The sequence below is a fragment of the Excalfactoria chinensis genome, chromosome Z (genome assembly GCF_039878825.1).
Source record: "Excalfactoria chinensis isolate bCotChi1 chromosome Z, bCotChi1.hap2, whole genome shotgun sequence".
Lineage (NCBI taxonomy): Eukaryota > Metazoa > Chordata > Aves > Galliformes > Phasianidae > Excalfactoria > Excalfactoria chinensis.
Genome location: NC_092857.1, coordinates 4,219,538 through 4,234,490, shown reverse-complemented (window position 1 = coordinate 4,234,490; position 14,953 = coordinate 4,219,538). Strand labels below are relative to the sequence as shown.

At 52.0% G+C, this 14,953-nt stretch overlaps 1 protein-coding gene across 1 annotated transcript; it reads right to left on the bottom strand.

The window, feature by feature from the left end:
- Positions 1-6,746: 6,746 nt before the first annotated feature.
- LOC140263877 (rho GTPase-activating protein 32-like) lies at positions 6,747-11,816 on the bottom strand. The gene is made up of 12 exons (XM_072359189.1): positions 11,766-11,816; positions 11,495-11,576; positions 10,897-11,040; positions 10,360-10,462; positions 10,067-10,199; positions 9,789-9,871; positions 9,319-9,426; positions 8,806-8,951; positions 8,131-8,332; positions 7,467-7,543; positions 6,979-7,223; positions 6,747-6,758 (listed from the first exon to the last, which is right to left on the bottom strand). Exons 1-12 carry the CDS (start codon positions 11,814-11,816, stop codon positions 6,747-6,749), a joined length of 1,386 nt encoding a protein of 461 aa, XP_072215290.1.
- Positions 11,817-14,953: the final 3,137 nt, after the last annotated feature.

Genomic DNA, 14,953 nt, shown 5'->3' with positions numbered 1-14,953 from the left:
GGTGGTGGAGTCACCGATGCTGGGGGTGTTCAAGGAACAACTGGATGTTGTGTTGAGAGACATGGTTTAGTGGAAGCTATTGGAAATAGGAGAACGGTTGGACTGGATGATCTTTTAGGTCTTCACCAACCCTGGTGATTCTATGCTTCTATGATTCATATGCTAAGAAGCAAGTAGAGGCTCTTTTGTTAAATCTTTCAATAGAGAGAAGAGTTTATACCTGCTTCTCCCGACAACAGAAACACGGTACCAGCTTTCCAAGCCCACCCGCCATACAGCAGGCGGACAACGCACACGTAAAGGAGCACGCACATCGCCTCTGGCATAACTCGAGCCCACAACCCACCTGCAGATCTCTGTGGATTTCTTGCGTTTTACACCGATGCAGCCTCGCTACAGCTCCATGGGTGTCACACCAGGCCCTCAGGACCTCTTTCTCCACAAACCCCACCGGCAGGCCTTGGTCCATGAGGATTGCCACCTGCCCTCCTGAGCAAAAACAAGCACTAAGAATGAGAGCAAAGTGCACGATTCGCCCTGGCATGGCCCAGGCCCCAGTCCTACCAGACAGACCCTGGGATGAAAATGGCTCCACAAACCCCAGATGGACACCAGCAAACAAGAAGTTGATCGGATCCAGTCCCAAGCAAGCACCTAGCCTCCCCAGGAAACTCTTTGCCGTCAGCTCCGTCATCGCCATTCCTTTCCTTCTCACCTCAATCCCAAAGTGGTTTCCACATCTGCCAGCACGTGTTACCTCCCACCTTCTCATCACACAGTGTTTCAACAGCACCAAACTTGTTTCTGGGGCCCTCCTTCACCTCACTGTGCTAACACTCATGATTCAAATTACACAGAAATCCTAGCAGAAGTTCTCGGTGAGAACTGCGCCTAACATTCCTCCTTCCACAAGCAAACAGGCCCAACACATGGTCGTAAAAATGCTTTCATCAAAAAGAAGCAGAGATGGCACAGGACAGGACAGACGTACTCGGTGTGCACATTTGAAGCCATCTCAGAACCTAGTCGTTCTTCCTCCAAGACCCCTGACTTCTGTTAAAAGCTGAACGGAATACCTGTTTCCATCAGCTGCCACCATCCCAAACATCCAGCCTTCTTGCGGTCACCTGATCCACACATCCCTTTTGCTCTACACTTGATTCCTGCAAGAGAGATGGGAGCTCGGCACGCACACCATCCTTCCAACACCCCATCCCAGCAGCAAGGGATCACAGCACTAACACAGCCGAAACAAAAAGGGTTTGTGAGTTTCCTGTTAGCACTCAGTGTGAGCAAATCTACCACTGAGCAACACCGTGAGCCCCCACTCACCTCAGCACAGGTCAACCTGTAACCCCAGTCTTCCCCTATCCATGTACACACTCACACCCGTGCACCACCCTGCCTGCTTTGCACACCCCCATGCACGCGCTGCATCTTGTGCACCCCTTTGCATTCACAGATGTGTGCAAACCTTCCCTGGGAGCACCTACGTGCCTACACCTTCCACAAACATCCCTTTGTGTGCACCCGTGTGCAACCCAAATCCTCAGCACACGCACGCATTTGTGCCACCCTGTCCACGCACTCACCACGTGCCCTCCAGCATCACTGCTGCCTCCTTCGGTACCGTACCCATAGATGCTTCAGAGATCATTAGCAGGGATTTCCTTCCTCCCCTCAGCAGCTGCTCTTGCACTCACCTTCATTCCTACTGAGATACCGTCCGCTTCCAGCACCAGCTGACCTGCAAGAGAGAAAAAGGAAAGGTGGGATTCATGCAAACTCAGAAGCCCAAGGCTGCATCACCACCACGTATGGCAGCCTCGGGAAGTCAGCTGCAACAACAGCCTTTGTCAGAATGGAAACAGGCACCGTCTATTAAGTGTGACCTTCGAAGTCATTGCCACCATCAGAAATAGGCACGGAAATCGCTCACTTCACTGCAGGTGGTTACCTCCAAATTCTTTTGCTTTTGGGAAAATGTGGACGCGGAATTGAAGGACACCAGAAAAGTGACATCTACTTCCCTGGAGGTGGTTAAGCTGGGAAGCAGGACTTGAGCAAGAAAAGCTTCTCAGCTCCCTGTAAGGCACTAAGTGATGGGATGATTTCCCATACCTGCAGAAATCCTGACCTCTGCCACAGGTGGGTCAGTGACACAAAAGCTGTGTCCTTGGTTCTCAGCCTTACCTTCTCATGCTGTTCATCTTGCTGTGCAGCTCCTGCTCTCAATAGTCTTCTTATGCTCCCACGGGACAGGTAGAAAATGAAGACACAGCCCCTGCCACCAAGGTCAGCTCTGCAGCACACATGACCTGAGGAGCACTTGGCTACTCATGCAAACTGCGCAGTGTAAGGAAGATTGCTGCATGTTGCGCTTCTTCTTCTCCTGGCTCAGAAATTAATTTTGCTACGTAGAAAATGGGAAAAGAAAAATAAATAAATAAATAAATAAATAAAGCAAAAGCCTGACACAAAGCAGACGTGCTTGTTACTATGGAATTCTGCAGGGCAAGGGATTTGCCCTCTATATGAAGAAGCTGACTGCAGAGGACTAAGAACAGCCATGATCACATTGAGAACTTGTGGGTAAAATTAGGGACTAAACCAATCATGGGCTTCTGCAGCTGAGGGTCTGCACCAGGCCACCTGGCCCAGGGAGACTGTTGATGGGCCCTGCTTACTGCAGCTACCAGCAGCACCGTGCTCACTGATTTTCAACTTGATGGGGGATTCCAGTCAGGCTGAGAAATCAGCATGGCTGGCTGCCAGCTATCTGAGAGACTGCTGGAGTGCACTGAGAAGAACTTTGTGGCCCAAGCATTGAGCACACCAAGCAGAGGGGAAGCATTACTGGACATGGTGCACGCCAGGGGTTAAGACTGGAGGTGGTCAGGGCTGTAGTGACCATGCCCTCCTAGAGTTCCTCATCTCAAGGAATGCGGGCCTGGCAAAAAGCAAAGTCGGGACCCTGAGCTTCAGCAGAGTCAGCTGCAGGCTGTTCAAAGAATTACTGGACAAGAGCCACTGGAAAACTGTTGTGAGGGGCAAAGGAATGGAAAAGACATGGTCACTTGCTCAGAAAAACTTTCTCAGAGATGGAGCTCTGAGCTTCATCCCGACCACATGAAATCCAGCAGAGAAGGCAGGAAAGCAGCATGGCTGAACCTGCTGCTTACAGGGAGCAACAAGAAGGAAATGGAGAAACAGCAGAAACGGAGACATGCAGCCTGCTCACTTTGGTGGCCTTCTACAGCAGAGTGACAGCATCAGTGGGGAAAGGAAAAGCAACTGACATCACTCAGCCAGACTTCTGCAAGGCCTTCAGTGTTGAGCGAGTTTCCTGAGAGCACTCAACGTGAACAAATCTACCACTGAGCAACACCGTGAGCCCCCACTCACCACGGCAGAGGTCAACCTGCACCCCAGCCTTCCTCCAATCCACATGCACACACACACACGTGCGCCACTCTGCCCCTTTTTGAACACCCACGTGCACGCGCCGCATCGTGTGTCCTCATTTGCATTCACAGACGTGTGCAAACCATCCCTGGGAACGCGTATGTGCCAACAACTGCCAGAAAACATCCCTTTGTGTGCACCTGCGTGCAACCCAACTCCTCAGCACACCCCTGTGCAAGCACACATTTTTGCCACTGCGTCCATGCACTGTCCGTGTGCTCACACACACTCACGCGTCCACATCCCGTAGTGCAGCCCTGTGCGCACACACACAGACACATGTGTAACCCCTTCCTTTCACTCCCAAAGTGCACGCACACACCGGTACCACAATGTCCTTGTGCAACTCCAACACTCTGCACACCCCTGTGCAAGCACATGTATGTGCATGCTCATCCTTGCACACATACCCACTGACCTACACACACCTGAGCAACCCCACTGCTTTGGACACTCATGAACACAAATGTGTGCAACACCATCCGTGCACAAATCCACACACATACACAAACACACAACTCATGGAACTCCACTGCTTTCAGCCATCCTGTGCACACTCATGTGTCATGCACTGATTTTCCAGCCAGTCCTTGTGGGCTCTCTTACTTAGGACGGGAGTGCAAGGGAGCAGCCAGAAGCTGTTTGCATTCCCTGCTGACTCCTGGGCAGGTTTGTTGGCAATGCTTGGGTTGCTTTGCTTCTCCTTGGGAGGTGGGAAGGAGCTTTGGGTTGGAGGCACATCCCGTGCCAGAGCATCCCGATGGCACAAGTGGGATCAGCAGGTCTGTCAGAGAAGTGGATGAGGTTGCACGCCAAGCTGCAGCAGAGGTCCCAGCACAGCTCTGCACCACGCTCTGCCACGCTGGGCAGCTTGTTCCTGGCTCAGCAGTGCCATCAGACAAGGAGCAGGGAAGGAAATCAAGGATGGGGGTACCATCAAACACAGTCCATGCATGCCTGTGCAGACCCGCAGACCCAGAGCTTGAGGGTTGTTTCTGCTTTTGTAGCATTTGTGTGCTGTAGCTGAGCAAAAGGTTCTGCTGCTTGATTCTTCTTCTGCAAGATCTGCCTACTGGTAAATGGCTTTGGGGATGGAGGATGTGACAGAAAGCATTTGTCTGCACGACAGCGTAGTTACACTTGGTCTAGAGAGTGAGAGAGGCAGGCAGTACTGCCTGATGTTGGTCAGGGTGAGCTCCTCCTGCAGCAGCGTGATGATGGCAGGGCTGGAGACAATCTGCAGGGCCACCTTGTAGGTGGGAGTTGGGAATGGACACGGCAGGAGGACAGAGGTGTTAGGGAGCAGCCAAGGCAGCGAAGAGCATCAGGGGCCCTGAAAAGCATCACAAAGCCACAGACAGGAAGCTTGGGGTTTTCATGAGCAGCATCCAGGATGCTAGAGACTATTTGCTCCCCTACAAAACAGTAACAGAGCTCTCGCTGATGCAAGCTGAGCTGCCTTGCTGTTTCTTGCATTCATCCCGGTCAATGTGAATGAAGACTCGGAACACAGTCAAGGTGTTGTCTGAGCACCAGAGTGCCTTTATTCAGTCGGACAAAGGAGGATGGGAGAGGTCCGGGGAAAGATAGGATTCATCCTCTGTTGTTGAGGAGAGAGTGGCTCAGAGCTCGTGTTGCTGCCTGGTCTCTGGGACTGGAGGCCTGACTCCAAGTCCCCCTCCAAGAGGCTCGGCTTCTCCTCGTTGACACTGCCTTGGTCCTGCTTGGAGGTGCCGCTGTCGGGGCACTTGGGCTGTCTTTGGGCTGGGCTGCACTACAAAGGCACTGCACAGGTTACCCATAGAGAATTTCATATGGGCTTCATCCTTCCTTGGTTGGGGTTTACTTTGAATTCTCACAAGTGCCAGAGGCAGTGCTTGCAACCATGGAATCCCAGCCTCTTGGCCAACTTTTAGTATTTGCAGCTTAGATAAATGGTTCCTCTTTTCCACCTGGCCACCTGACTGTGGCCTGTAAGTTGTATGCAACTGCCAGTTGATTCCCAATAAAGTACTGATTTGTTGAACCACTTTAGCAATAAAATGGGGGCCTCAATCTGAAGAGATTGTTCCTGGCACCCAGAACCTTGGAATTATTTCCTGTCACAAAACTTTTGTTTCTTCCCTGCCCTGGTTAGTCCGGCACGGGTATGCCTCAGGCCATCCTGAAAAGGCATCTGTTAAAACTAACATGTATCTGTACCCCCCTTTTCTTGGGAGCTCTGAGAAATCTACCTGCCATTATTGTCCTGGATAATTTATCTCCCTATTCGCCCTAACTGAACTTTGTGGCCTGTGTTAGGATTATTTGGTAAACAAACTTCACCTTGCTGGGTCACTTGCCTAATGGCAGTATACAAATTTCGGGTGACCACTCGTTGAACAAGATATTTATGTAATGCTTCTGCTCCCCAGTGAGTTTTCCTATCTTCAGTCACCACAGCCCATCATATGGCTGCTGGAATCATTCCTTTCCCTAGTGGTGGAAAGGTCCATCCTTCCTCTTTTACCTGCCCTTCCAAATTGTTTATCAAGTTCCAATACTCTTTTGAGTGCTTTGGCTCACCATCCACCTGCATGTTACCATCTGGAATCAAGGAAGCCTCCACCACCTCACCCTCTGCCGCTCGCTTTGCTTCTCTGTCAGCCAGCGCATTTCCCATTCCTTCAGCACTGTCTCCCCTTTGGTGGCATCAACAGTGCATTTTAGCAACCTTCTCCAGCTGTTGGACTGCCTCCAGGAGTCTGACTATTTCTTCAGTGTGTTTAAGACCTTTCCCTTGGCTTGACAACAGTCCTCTTTCTTTCCATATTGCTCCATGTGCATGAACAGCACTAAAGGCATATTTTGAATCAGTCCATATCTTTATCTTCCCATGTCGAACAAAGCTGCTCCTGTCTGCGTACCAGATGTCTTCCGCATCCTCCAGTGGTTCTTCTTTCAAGTCTCTGCGACTGGAATATACTGCTTCCATAGTCTCTAAACAGTCGTGAGACACAGGTTCTCCTTTTAATTGCACTAAGAAAGGCAGCTCGATTTACAATATTTGTTACTGTTATTTCTTCATCATCTTGCTCCACTAGAATGGCTTTATACTTCAAAAATCTCTCAGGGGAAAGCCAATGTCCCCCTTTCACCTCCAACACTGTAGAGACCATGTGGGATATCAGTGTAGTTATCCTCTGCCCCATTGTCCTAATGCTGGGGTCTTCATTAACTCCTGTTTCAGCTGCTTTCAACCGGGCCACAGTCCAGGCAGGTGACTGTGGTTTCTTGCTGGCTCACGTCAGTCCCTTCAGCAGAGCAGGGAGAGATGAGTGCCTGAACAACGACAACCTCCTTCTCTCCATCTCTGCTGTCACACGGAAGGCTTTCATTTGAATTGCAGCCTGACTCCATGTCCCCCTCCAAGAGGCTCGGCTTCTCCTCAGCGACACTGCCTTGGTCCTGCTTGGAGGTGTCACTGTTGGGGCATTCGGGCTGTGTTTGGGCTGGGCTGCACTGCAGAGGCACCGGGCCACAGTCCAGGCTGGTGACGGTGCTTTCTGTCAGGCTCGGGGAAGCCCTTTCAGGAGAGCTGGGAGAAATGAGTGCTTCAACAACGGTCACCTCCTTCTCTCCGTCGCTGCTGTCACATTCAAGGCTTATATTGGACGTGCAGCGACTTGGGCTTCCCATGAGCTGTCCATTGATGGAAGCACTCTCTGAGCCACCAGCACTTGACCCTTCTCTTCTGGCCTCACAAGGGCTCGATTCACCTAGGAAGCAGTGGATACACAGGGGTTAGTGTCAAACTCTCTCTGCCCCTGGAGGCAAAGGCTTGGTGCTGCCTGTCAAGTAGGCTTCAAACAGCTTGAGAGGCTCCTTTGGGAAAACAGGGGTCAGCTGAAGATGTCAGGCACGGACTTGAATGCCGGATGGAGGTACAAGCCCACTGAAAGCATGAATTCTAACTGCGTTGCTGACAAGCAGTGTTTTGAAAGCTGGATTTGCACCCTTACCTGCCAGGACCACGAGTTCTGCTTGTGAGGGCTCCTTTGCACTGCGCTGAAGTTGGCGTTTGCCCACAGAAGATGGTCTGCGCAGGCAGAAGCAAGAACACCAGCTGCCAGATGGTGATTCCTCCCTCTTTCTGGGAGAACTTGGTCTGGAGAGAAAACAGAGCATGCTGTCAGTCGTGGTGCAGGGTGAGGGAAGAGTTGCACCGAGCCCTTGCCAATAGTTGCCCGTTCCTGGCACTGCCTGCTTTCTGCTGAAACACAGCTTGGAAACGCGCTCTGTTTCAAACAGCAGAGGACGCTTCCATTCCTACAGCTCGGCCCTCAAGCCCTGCTGGCTATATTCCTCTCAACCATGTCAAGCAAGATGCAGAGCATGTGAGCAAAGGCTCCACAGCCGGACAGGACAGGAGCTGGCAGGCGTTAACTGCTTTATGAGGAACTGTGCAGCCATAAGGGAGGCTCAAAAGCATCTCTGACTCTTACGTTAACAGCTCCTCGGCCTCAGCTCACTGCCATCTTTAATTTCTAGTGCCAGCAAGACTCACCAACAGCTCTGCCTAGAGTTGTGTTAGTTGAATCCTTGGCGATATAATGGACAAAAAGTAAACCAAGAAAGCCCACCTGACCTATGATGATAGGGGCTGGAAAGGGAAATCCTCTTTACCTTTGAGATGGAAAATCAAGGACTGTGTGGAATCTCCCTGATATGGCTGCGGGGTCTTCCTCCACTTCGATGTCGCTGCTTTGTGCCACAGCAGGAGAGCTGCTCTGGCCACTTCTCAGAGCCTGCGCCTCCTGCAGGGTGAGCAGCTTTGTGGCAGGAGGAGACTCCCGCACAGACTGGGGCCCAGGTACAGAACTGTGCCCTGCAAGGGAAAACCGCAGGTAAGAGGGAGGATCAGAAAGCAGCAGCACAGCCATCCCAGTTCTGCATTCTTCTCAGACTTGCTTATCCGAGCCACTGGAAGAAGAGGAGCTCAGAGTAACTGGATGCTCAGAGGTATGCTCGTGGCAAAGGACACAGTCATCATTAAGAGCTGCGCACTGTAGCAAAACAGGCATTAAAAAAAAAAGCCCTAGAAAACGGATCTGGGAACTCAGAAAGCTTTGCTGCCACACTTCAATCATGCTTCACCCCCACTCAAAACATCCTAAAGGCAGGGATGGTTTTCTCCATGTAAAGTCTGGCCTCGGACATTCTCGGGATCCAGCAACAGGGTGCCATATTCTCATCTAAGCCCAGAAGCCTCCTGTCCCATCCAGAGTCAAAGCGTATTTGAATGATCTTGTAGAGGGCCTGGATTGGATCAAGATCAAGCTAATGGAGGAAGACGCTCACCTGCTCCCTCTCCCACAGCTGACGTGGATTTGGTGTGGAAGAGGACGTCTGTGTTGCCGATCAGGAATTCCACCACTGCTGCCTGCGTCTGCACTTCTAAGCAGGCAGCTCCTCCGCTGACGCAGGCAGACTGGCTCTGCTGGGATCTGAAGAAAAGGCAGATTTTACAAGTCGTTCCTCCAAGACTGTTTCCCCAGGTCTGAAGTTTTGCAGCCCAAAGCAGTCCAGCTGGGCTCTGGAGACTTCCGCAGTGGGCAAGCAGCAATGCCACTGACAAAATTCTCCTGGATGATCAAGGACACAGCAGTCCCAGCTCAACAGGAGAGCAGAAACTGCCATCTAGAAATTGGGCCCCTGGGCCTGGGGGAGAGCAGTCCAGGATCCCCCTCTGCTGCCAGCCACTTCTGACAGCTTTTACAGGAGAAGAGCACACTAGAGGAAGAAGAAGGGAGGACTGCTTTCTTTCTGGAGAGCAGAACTAAGCGTTGTGCTTCAACAGAAAAAGAAGTTTACCTTAAGAGGTTTGGAGCCCACACGATTGCTAAATTCTTAGCGTCCATATTGGTGACCGAGCTGCTCCCAGCAAGAGACGCCAGATGCCTCATCAGGTATTCCAGAGTCCTGGAAAACAAGAGGGGCGGATGTTCAGCACCAAAAAGCAAGCCGTGCTGCAGTGCACGAAACAAACCTCACTTCATGCTAATTGATGACATTGCTACCGTCCCTGAATAGGAAGTAGATAAAACGTTCCCAGTGCCACCACGCTGCAGCACCAAGCCCTGCAAAGCACAGTCGCAGCCATCGGCTGCACCAACCGTGCCCCCGTGCCAAGGAACCGACCCAGTCCATTGACCCCATGCAGCCTTCAGCCGCTTCAGCGTGCAGACGCATGATGTTGCAGGTGTCAGGCAACACCTGGAATCGCATCATCACCCTCTGAAAGGCAGCAGGGCTGAGCTCAGCAGACCGAGCGCAGCACTGACCTGTAGTGAGGAGCGGGCAGCTGCTGGATGGCGTCCTTCATCCTGAGCAACTGCTCCTCCTTCGTAGCAGCACGAGCAGCGTCCTGGAAAAAGGCAGGAAGGCATTCAGACACCAGTCAGCCTAGAGAGCTGCCACAGCTTTGCGAACCGTGGGGACAGCGCGCTGGTGCTCAGCACCGAGGCAGACTTGATGCCTTCCAAGAGGCATCAGGGGAACACCGCAGCATGCAGCCTGTGTCATCAAGGCCAAGCAGTGCAAGGCATTGCCCTGTGCTTACCGAGAACTTGTCATACAGCTGCTCGGTCACAAGAGGGTTCGGGAGCTCCCTGAAGTACATCTTACATACGGAGCTCACGCTGTGAATGTCACGGACGCTGAGCTCAGGAACCTGCTCTGAATCAAATTCATGGCTGCAGAGAAGGACACAGAATTGGGCAGAGGGCTTTGAGAAAGACGAAAACAAGTCCAAAGCCACACCAAGTACAGTCAAGAAAAGGAAGGGCTTCCTCTGAACGCCCGCAGCATGGCACGTGCCCCTACTGACAGTTGCGTCAGTCACAGCACTCTTACCGTAGTCGCTGGATCTTGGACGTGACGCCGGACAGGCGGTAGATCCCGCGCACCACGCCATGCTGCTCGATGAATTCAGAGCAGCTCTGCAGGACCTGGGGGACTACAGAACAAGAGACAGCTGTTAGCTGAGCTTCTTCCTCAAGTCCTGGTTCAGGCCGTGCTCTTCTCACATCCCATCCACTAAGCCCAGCCAGGCTACCGCTTGCCTCCTCCTTAGAGGAGAAAGCTGGCAGAGACAGCTGTGAGGAAACTGCACAGAGATGTGTTCTTGGCTTTCCAGAAATGCCACCACCTATCAACAGCCTGGAGAAAGTAACTCTGGCAAAGCCACAGACACTGCAAGTCCCATCACAGCTCCCTCAGGAATGGAGGAATCCAATCTCACCACCACAAGAGCTAGGAAAAGGATGCACTATGCTCTCTGTGGCCAGAAGCCTTCCTACGTTTTCAGGCTGAAACAACTGCTGGATATGATCTCCCTTGCATCTTCAGATGCCCAACAGAGGAATATCTCAGGAATGGGCTGTTCCTTACCATCACGGCCAGAGTGGAGAAGGTGCTCCCCCAGGTCACACCCAAACACCCCTTCCTTCTCCGGCTCCGGCTGCTCCGCTCTCCTGGGGCGCGCCTTCACCACCGAACGAAGGAAGGGTGGGAGCTTGCCCCGTTTCTTCAGCGCTGCGAAACAAAACAGAGAAACCAGTTCATTTCAGGCTTGGATTGGTTGGACGAGCCCGAGCGTAACGCATTTGACAGAGCACGGAACAATGGGAAGAACATTCCCAACCAGGACATGCAGGAACGGATTTTCCCTGTCCCTGCAAGTGCCCAGGGCCAGGTCAGAAGGGGCCCTGGACAGCCTGCTCTCGTCTCCTGCTAAATGCACAGACAGGCTGGCGATCCTGAGGATCCTTTAGGCTCCTTCCAATCCCAAGCCATTCCAGGAGGATTCTGTGACTTCCCCAAGCCCAATAAGAAACACAGTGGGATTGGGCCAGATCTCTGCGTGTTTCCATGGAGCTTAATGCAGTCCTCTTGCTAATCTTGCTCAACTCGGGCATTAACAAAACCCCTGAAAGCCACGCTCTGGCCTCATTTTACTAACCCGCAGTATCAAATGTAACATGTGTACCTGGCTTTGGCAACGAATTGACGAGGGACTCTGGAACCTTTCCGCTAATGAGTTCCACACACTCACTAGGGAAAGATCCAACCTGTAACAAGAACAAAAAGACAGCTGGGCATTAGCCCGAGCCCAGAGCCAAAGGGAAGGTCCTCTGACACCGACACAGGGCAACTGTTTGCATCCAGAAGCCATCCTGTGCAGGCAGAGCAGCTCCAACCTGAGATTCCTGACTCTACTGAAGTTGTGCTGTGCTCTCGTGTTGGAAGCATGTGCCTACCTGAAAGCCACGCTTGCCTCTCCACCAGGGGCTCAGCTCCTTTGGTGGCATAGCAATAATGCACACCATGTCTCCCACCTGCAAGAGATTGAAACGTCAACCCCAGCTTCAGCACAGCTGTGAGGAAAACACAGCTCAAATAACTGCCTTCTTCTGCACTGCAGAATAGCCTAAAGCTTGACAGCAATTGCACCAATGCAGTCCCCAAGGCATTTTCCTTTCTAAAACTGAACTTTGAGGGACGAGTTACTCAACATACACAAGACAGCTTTGCAGTAGGAAACGGCTCTCAAAAGCAGCAGGCTCTATGACAAAGCCTATGCAGGAGCTCCAGTTTAACCACGGGCATCAGTTAGCAGGGCTTTCTGAACACATCTGCACACTTCACACCCGGTCTGCTGTTTGTCAGAGACCAGGCTCCCATACTGGGCAGGATCTGCTTGATCACAAGGTTCAAATGCCCAATCCAACCATATTGGAGAGATGGCTCAACTCCTCCCGACCCAGCACAAGTCTAAGCTGGAACCAAACCTTCCAAGCTTCACCTCACCAGACATTCTGAAGGTGTCTGAGAAGATTCCTGAGCCGTTCACACCCTAGACTACTCTCCCGTGCACGACACCAAGGAACGCCTGGAACTGCTTACCTCCAGGGAGACTTCATCCGGCCCCTGCGCGACGTAGCGCTTAATAACATGGGCTGCCGCAATTGCTGGAACGTTGAGAGAGGACTCCGCACGCACCAGCTGCGGCTTCCACATGTTATCAGCCTGCAAAACAGAGCACAGGCCGTGGTCAGGAGCTGAGGACAAACCAGGAGGATTTCAAGGGGAGGAGCACATCTGCAGAGAAAGCTGCAGGAAATGCGCTCCGTCCTGATCAGGAGCACTTCAGAAGGAGCTGCACATCTCATGACAGTCGTTTCTCTTCCTGCTGTGCAGCGGGATTGCCAGGCCATGCAAAAATGCATCTCCCTCTACACAGACTAATCAGCAATGGCACTGGCGCAGACAGGCGGCCTGGCCCCCTTTGGCCCACTCTTTCCTGCAGGAGACTACATCTGCAGCTCCCTCTGCTGGCTCAACACAGGGAACAAAGACAAGCCAGAGCTTCATACTCTACCTCCGTCGCTGCCACCTCAGGCTCACGTCTGATCTTGCTGCACTCAAGGCCCATCACACCAGGTGTGACAAGCTGGAACAGAGCAGAAACACACTTCTGTTATCTCGATTCACACAGCACAGGATGGAGAGACTTCTTCAGAACTACCCTTGCATACCCTGCGGCATAGGCAGGTGTTCGAGAAACTACCCCTTGCTTCAGTCTATTCCAACGTGACAGCCTCTTAGGCAGCGTTGGGCCAAGTTGCTATCCCTCTGCCAGCAGATGGGGACTCTGGCACAGAGCAGCAGATGCATTTGCGCAGAGCGCTCTGACAGTGTGACAGCAGGGCATTAGACAGCACCCTTCTGAGGGCTGAGCTGGAGGGCAGTGAAGAAACCCACAGAATGCAAAACAACAAGGTGGGACAAAACATGGCACGTACCTGGCAACAAGATCACCTCAGGCTACCTGCAGCAGTTCCTGGTCACTCTGCTCAGATCTTATGAGAGCAAAAGCTGCACCAAGGCAGTGGGCGGAGGGTGGGCAGAGGAGAGAGAAAGAGCAGGTCAGTGAGCAGGGCTAAGACAGCCATGGCAGAACGCACACAGCACAACCGTCCCATCCACTTGCTGCAAGACATGCTGAGTCTCAGGCTACGGGATGCCTGTCCGCCCAGCAACATGACGACGCATCCACAATTGAGCACAGAAGATGACGGAAGAAGCATGGGACGGGTGCCACCTTTACGGACACCCCCTTTGGAACGTGTCTACCGGGGGAAAATTACGTCTGATGCTCAAGAGTAAGCAATACGGTGCTGGGAGCTCCGACAGCCAGCACTTCTCAACACCTCGCTGCCCACCCGTCCATCCCACGCTGGCTCAGCTTACCTACAGGATGCTGCGCACGATGGTACTCAAACAAAGGCACTAAAGGCACAAGAACAACAAGAAAACCAACCACTCCGAACTCCTACTCGCCCACAAAGGAACACAGAACGCACCGCCCCTCCCCTCATGCCAGCCGCTTATGACATCACCAACAGCCACCAGCCTGGTCCACCATGACCCCCCACAAGGGGGGGAGGCAAGACCACGTGGTCACATCAGATTCCAACACGGCACCACAACATTCCAGAACTCACTGTGGGGTTGGAATTCTATCCTGGTGTGGCAGCGCAATGGGAGGTGTTTGGGCACAGCTGAAGTGCTGACAGACATCGCAGGTTTCCAAAGGAGGGTGCCAGATTCACTCTCAGCATTCTTTTGCAAAGCTCTTTGGGATGCTTCAAGCCGATTTCACTGCCTAGGTCATTTCTAGAAAGTCCAGCTGACAAATGCTCACTTTGTCTGGGTAACGCCTCTATGCATCATGAATGAAAAGTAAAATTAAATGGGCACGCCACCCTGTGAAACTTACCTCTCTGCTCTTCTTGTCAGCCAGACACCTAAGATGAGCATTACGGGTCACTGCTCCTGACTGAAGATTCACCCAAGTCTGTGTTCCACTCTGCTCCATCTCAGGGTCTAAAAGAAACACAGACAGAGATGATCCTTTGCGCAAATGAAAGCGCAGGCTGCACGCCTGTTCTCTTTAGCAAGCAATACTACTTGAGAATCCACAGATAGTTTTTGGTAGTACTTGAATCCTCATTTGGGCTGGAGCTCAAGAGGTCAGCACATCAGAAATAACACAATGTGCAACTGGAAGACGTGTCTCAAAGCCCAGAAAATCCCAACTCTCTAACCTTGGCGCAACTCACCAACCAAGAGCCAGGCCTTGACAACTTGGCTGATCTGAGCACCCGGGGAGGTTCCACACATTGGACCAGAAGTGTCCATTTCCACTGCAGCTCCATGTAGAGAATACCACCAATCAGCAGCAGGCGTGAATGCAGTCTTTCACAAGCTGCACAACGAGTCTCTTCTTAACATGGGGAAAAAAAAAACAAAACAAAACAAAACAAAACAAAACAAAACAAAACAAAAAAAAAAACACACACACACCCAAAGATTCCTGACCAAAAAATGTGGGAGTTAATAATGACCAAAGAGGTTCCTGTTCCTCGGCCTAATCCTCTCACCC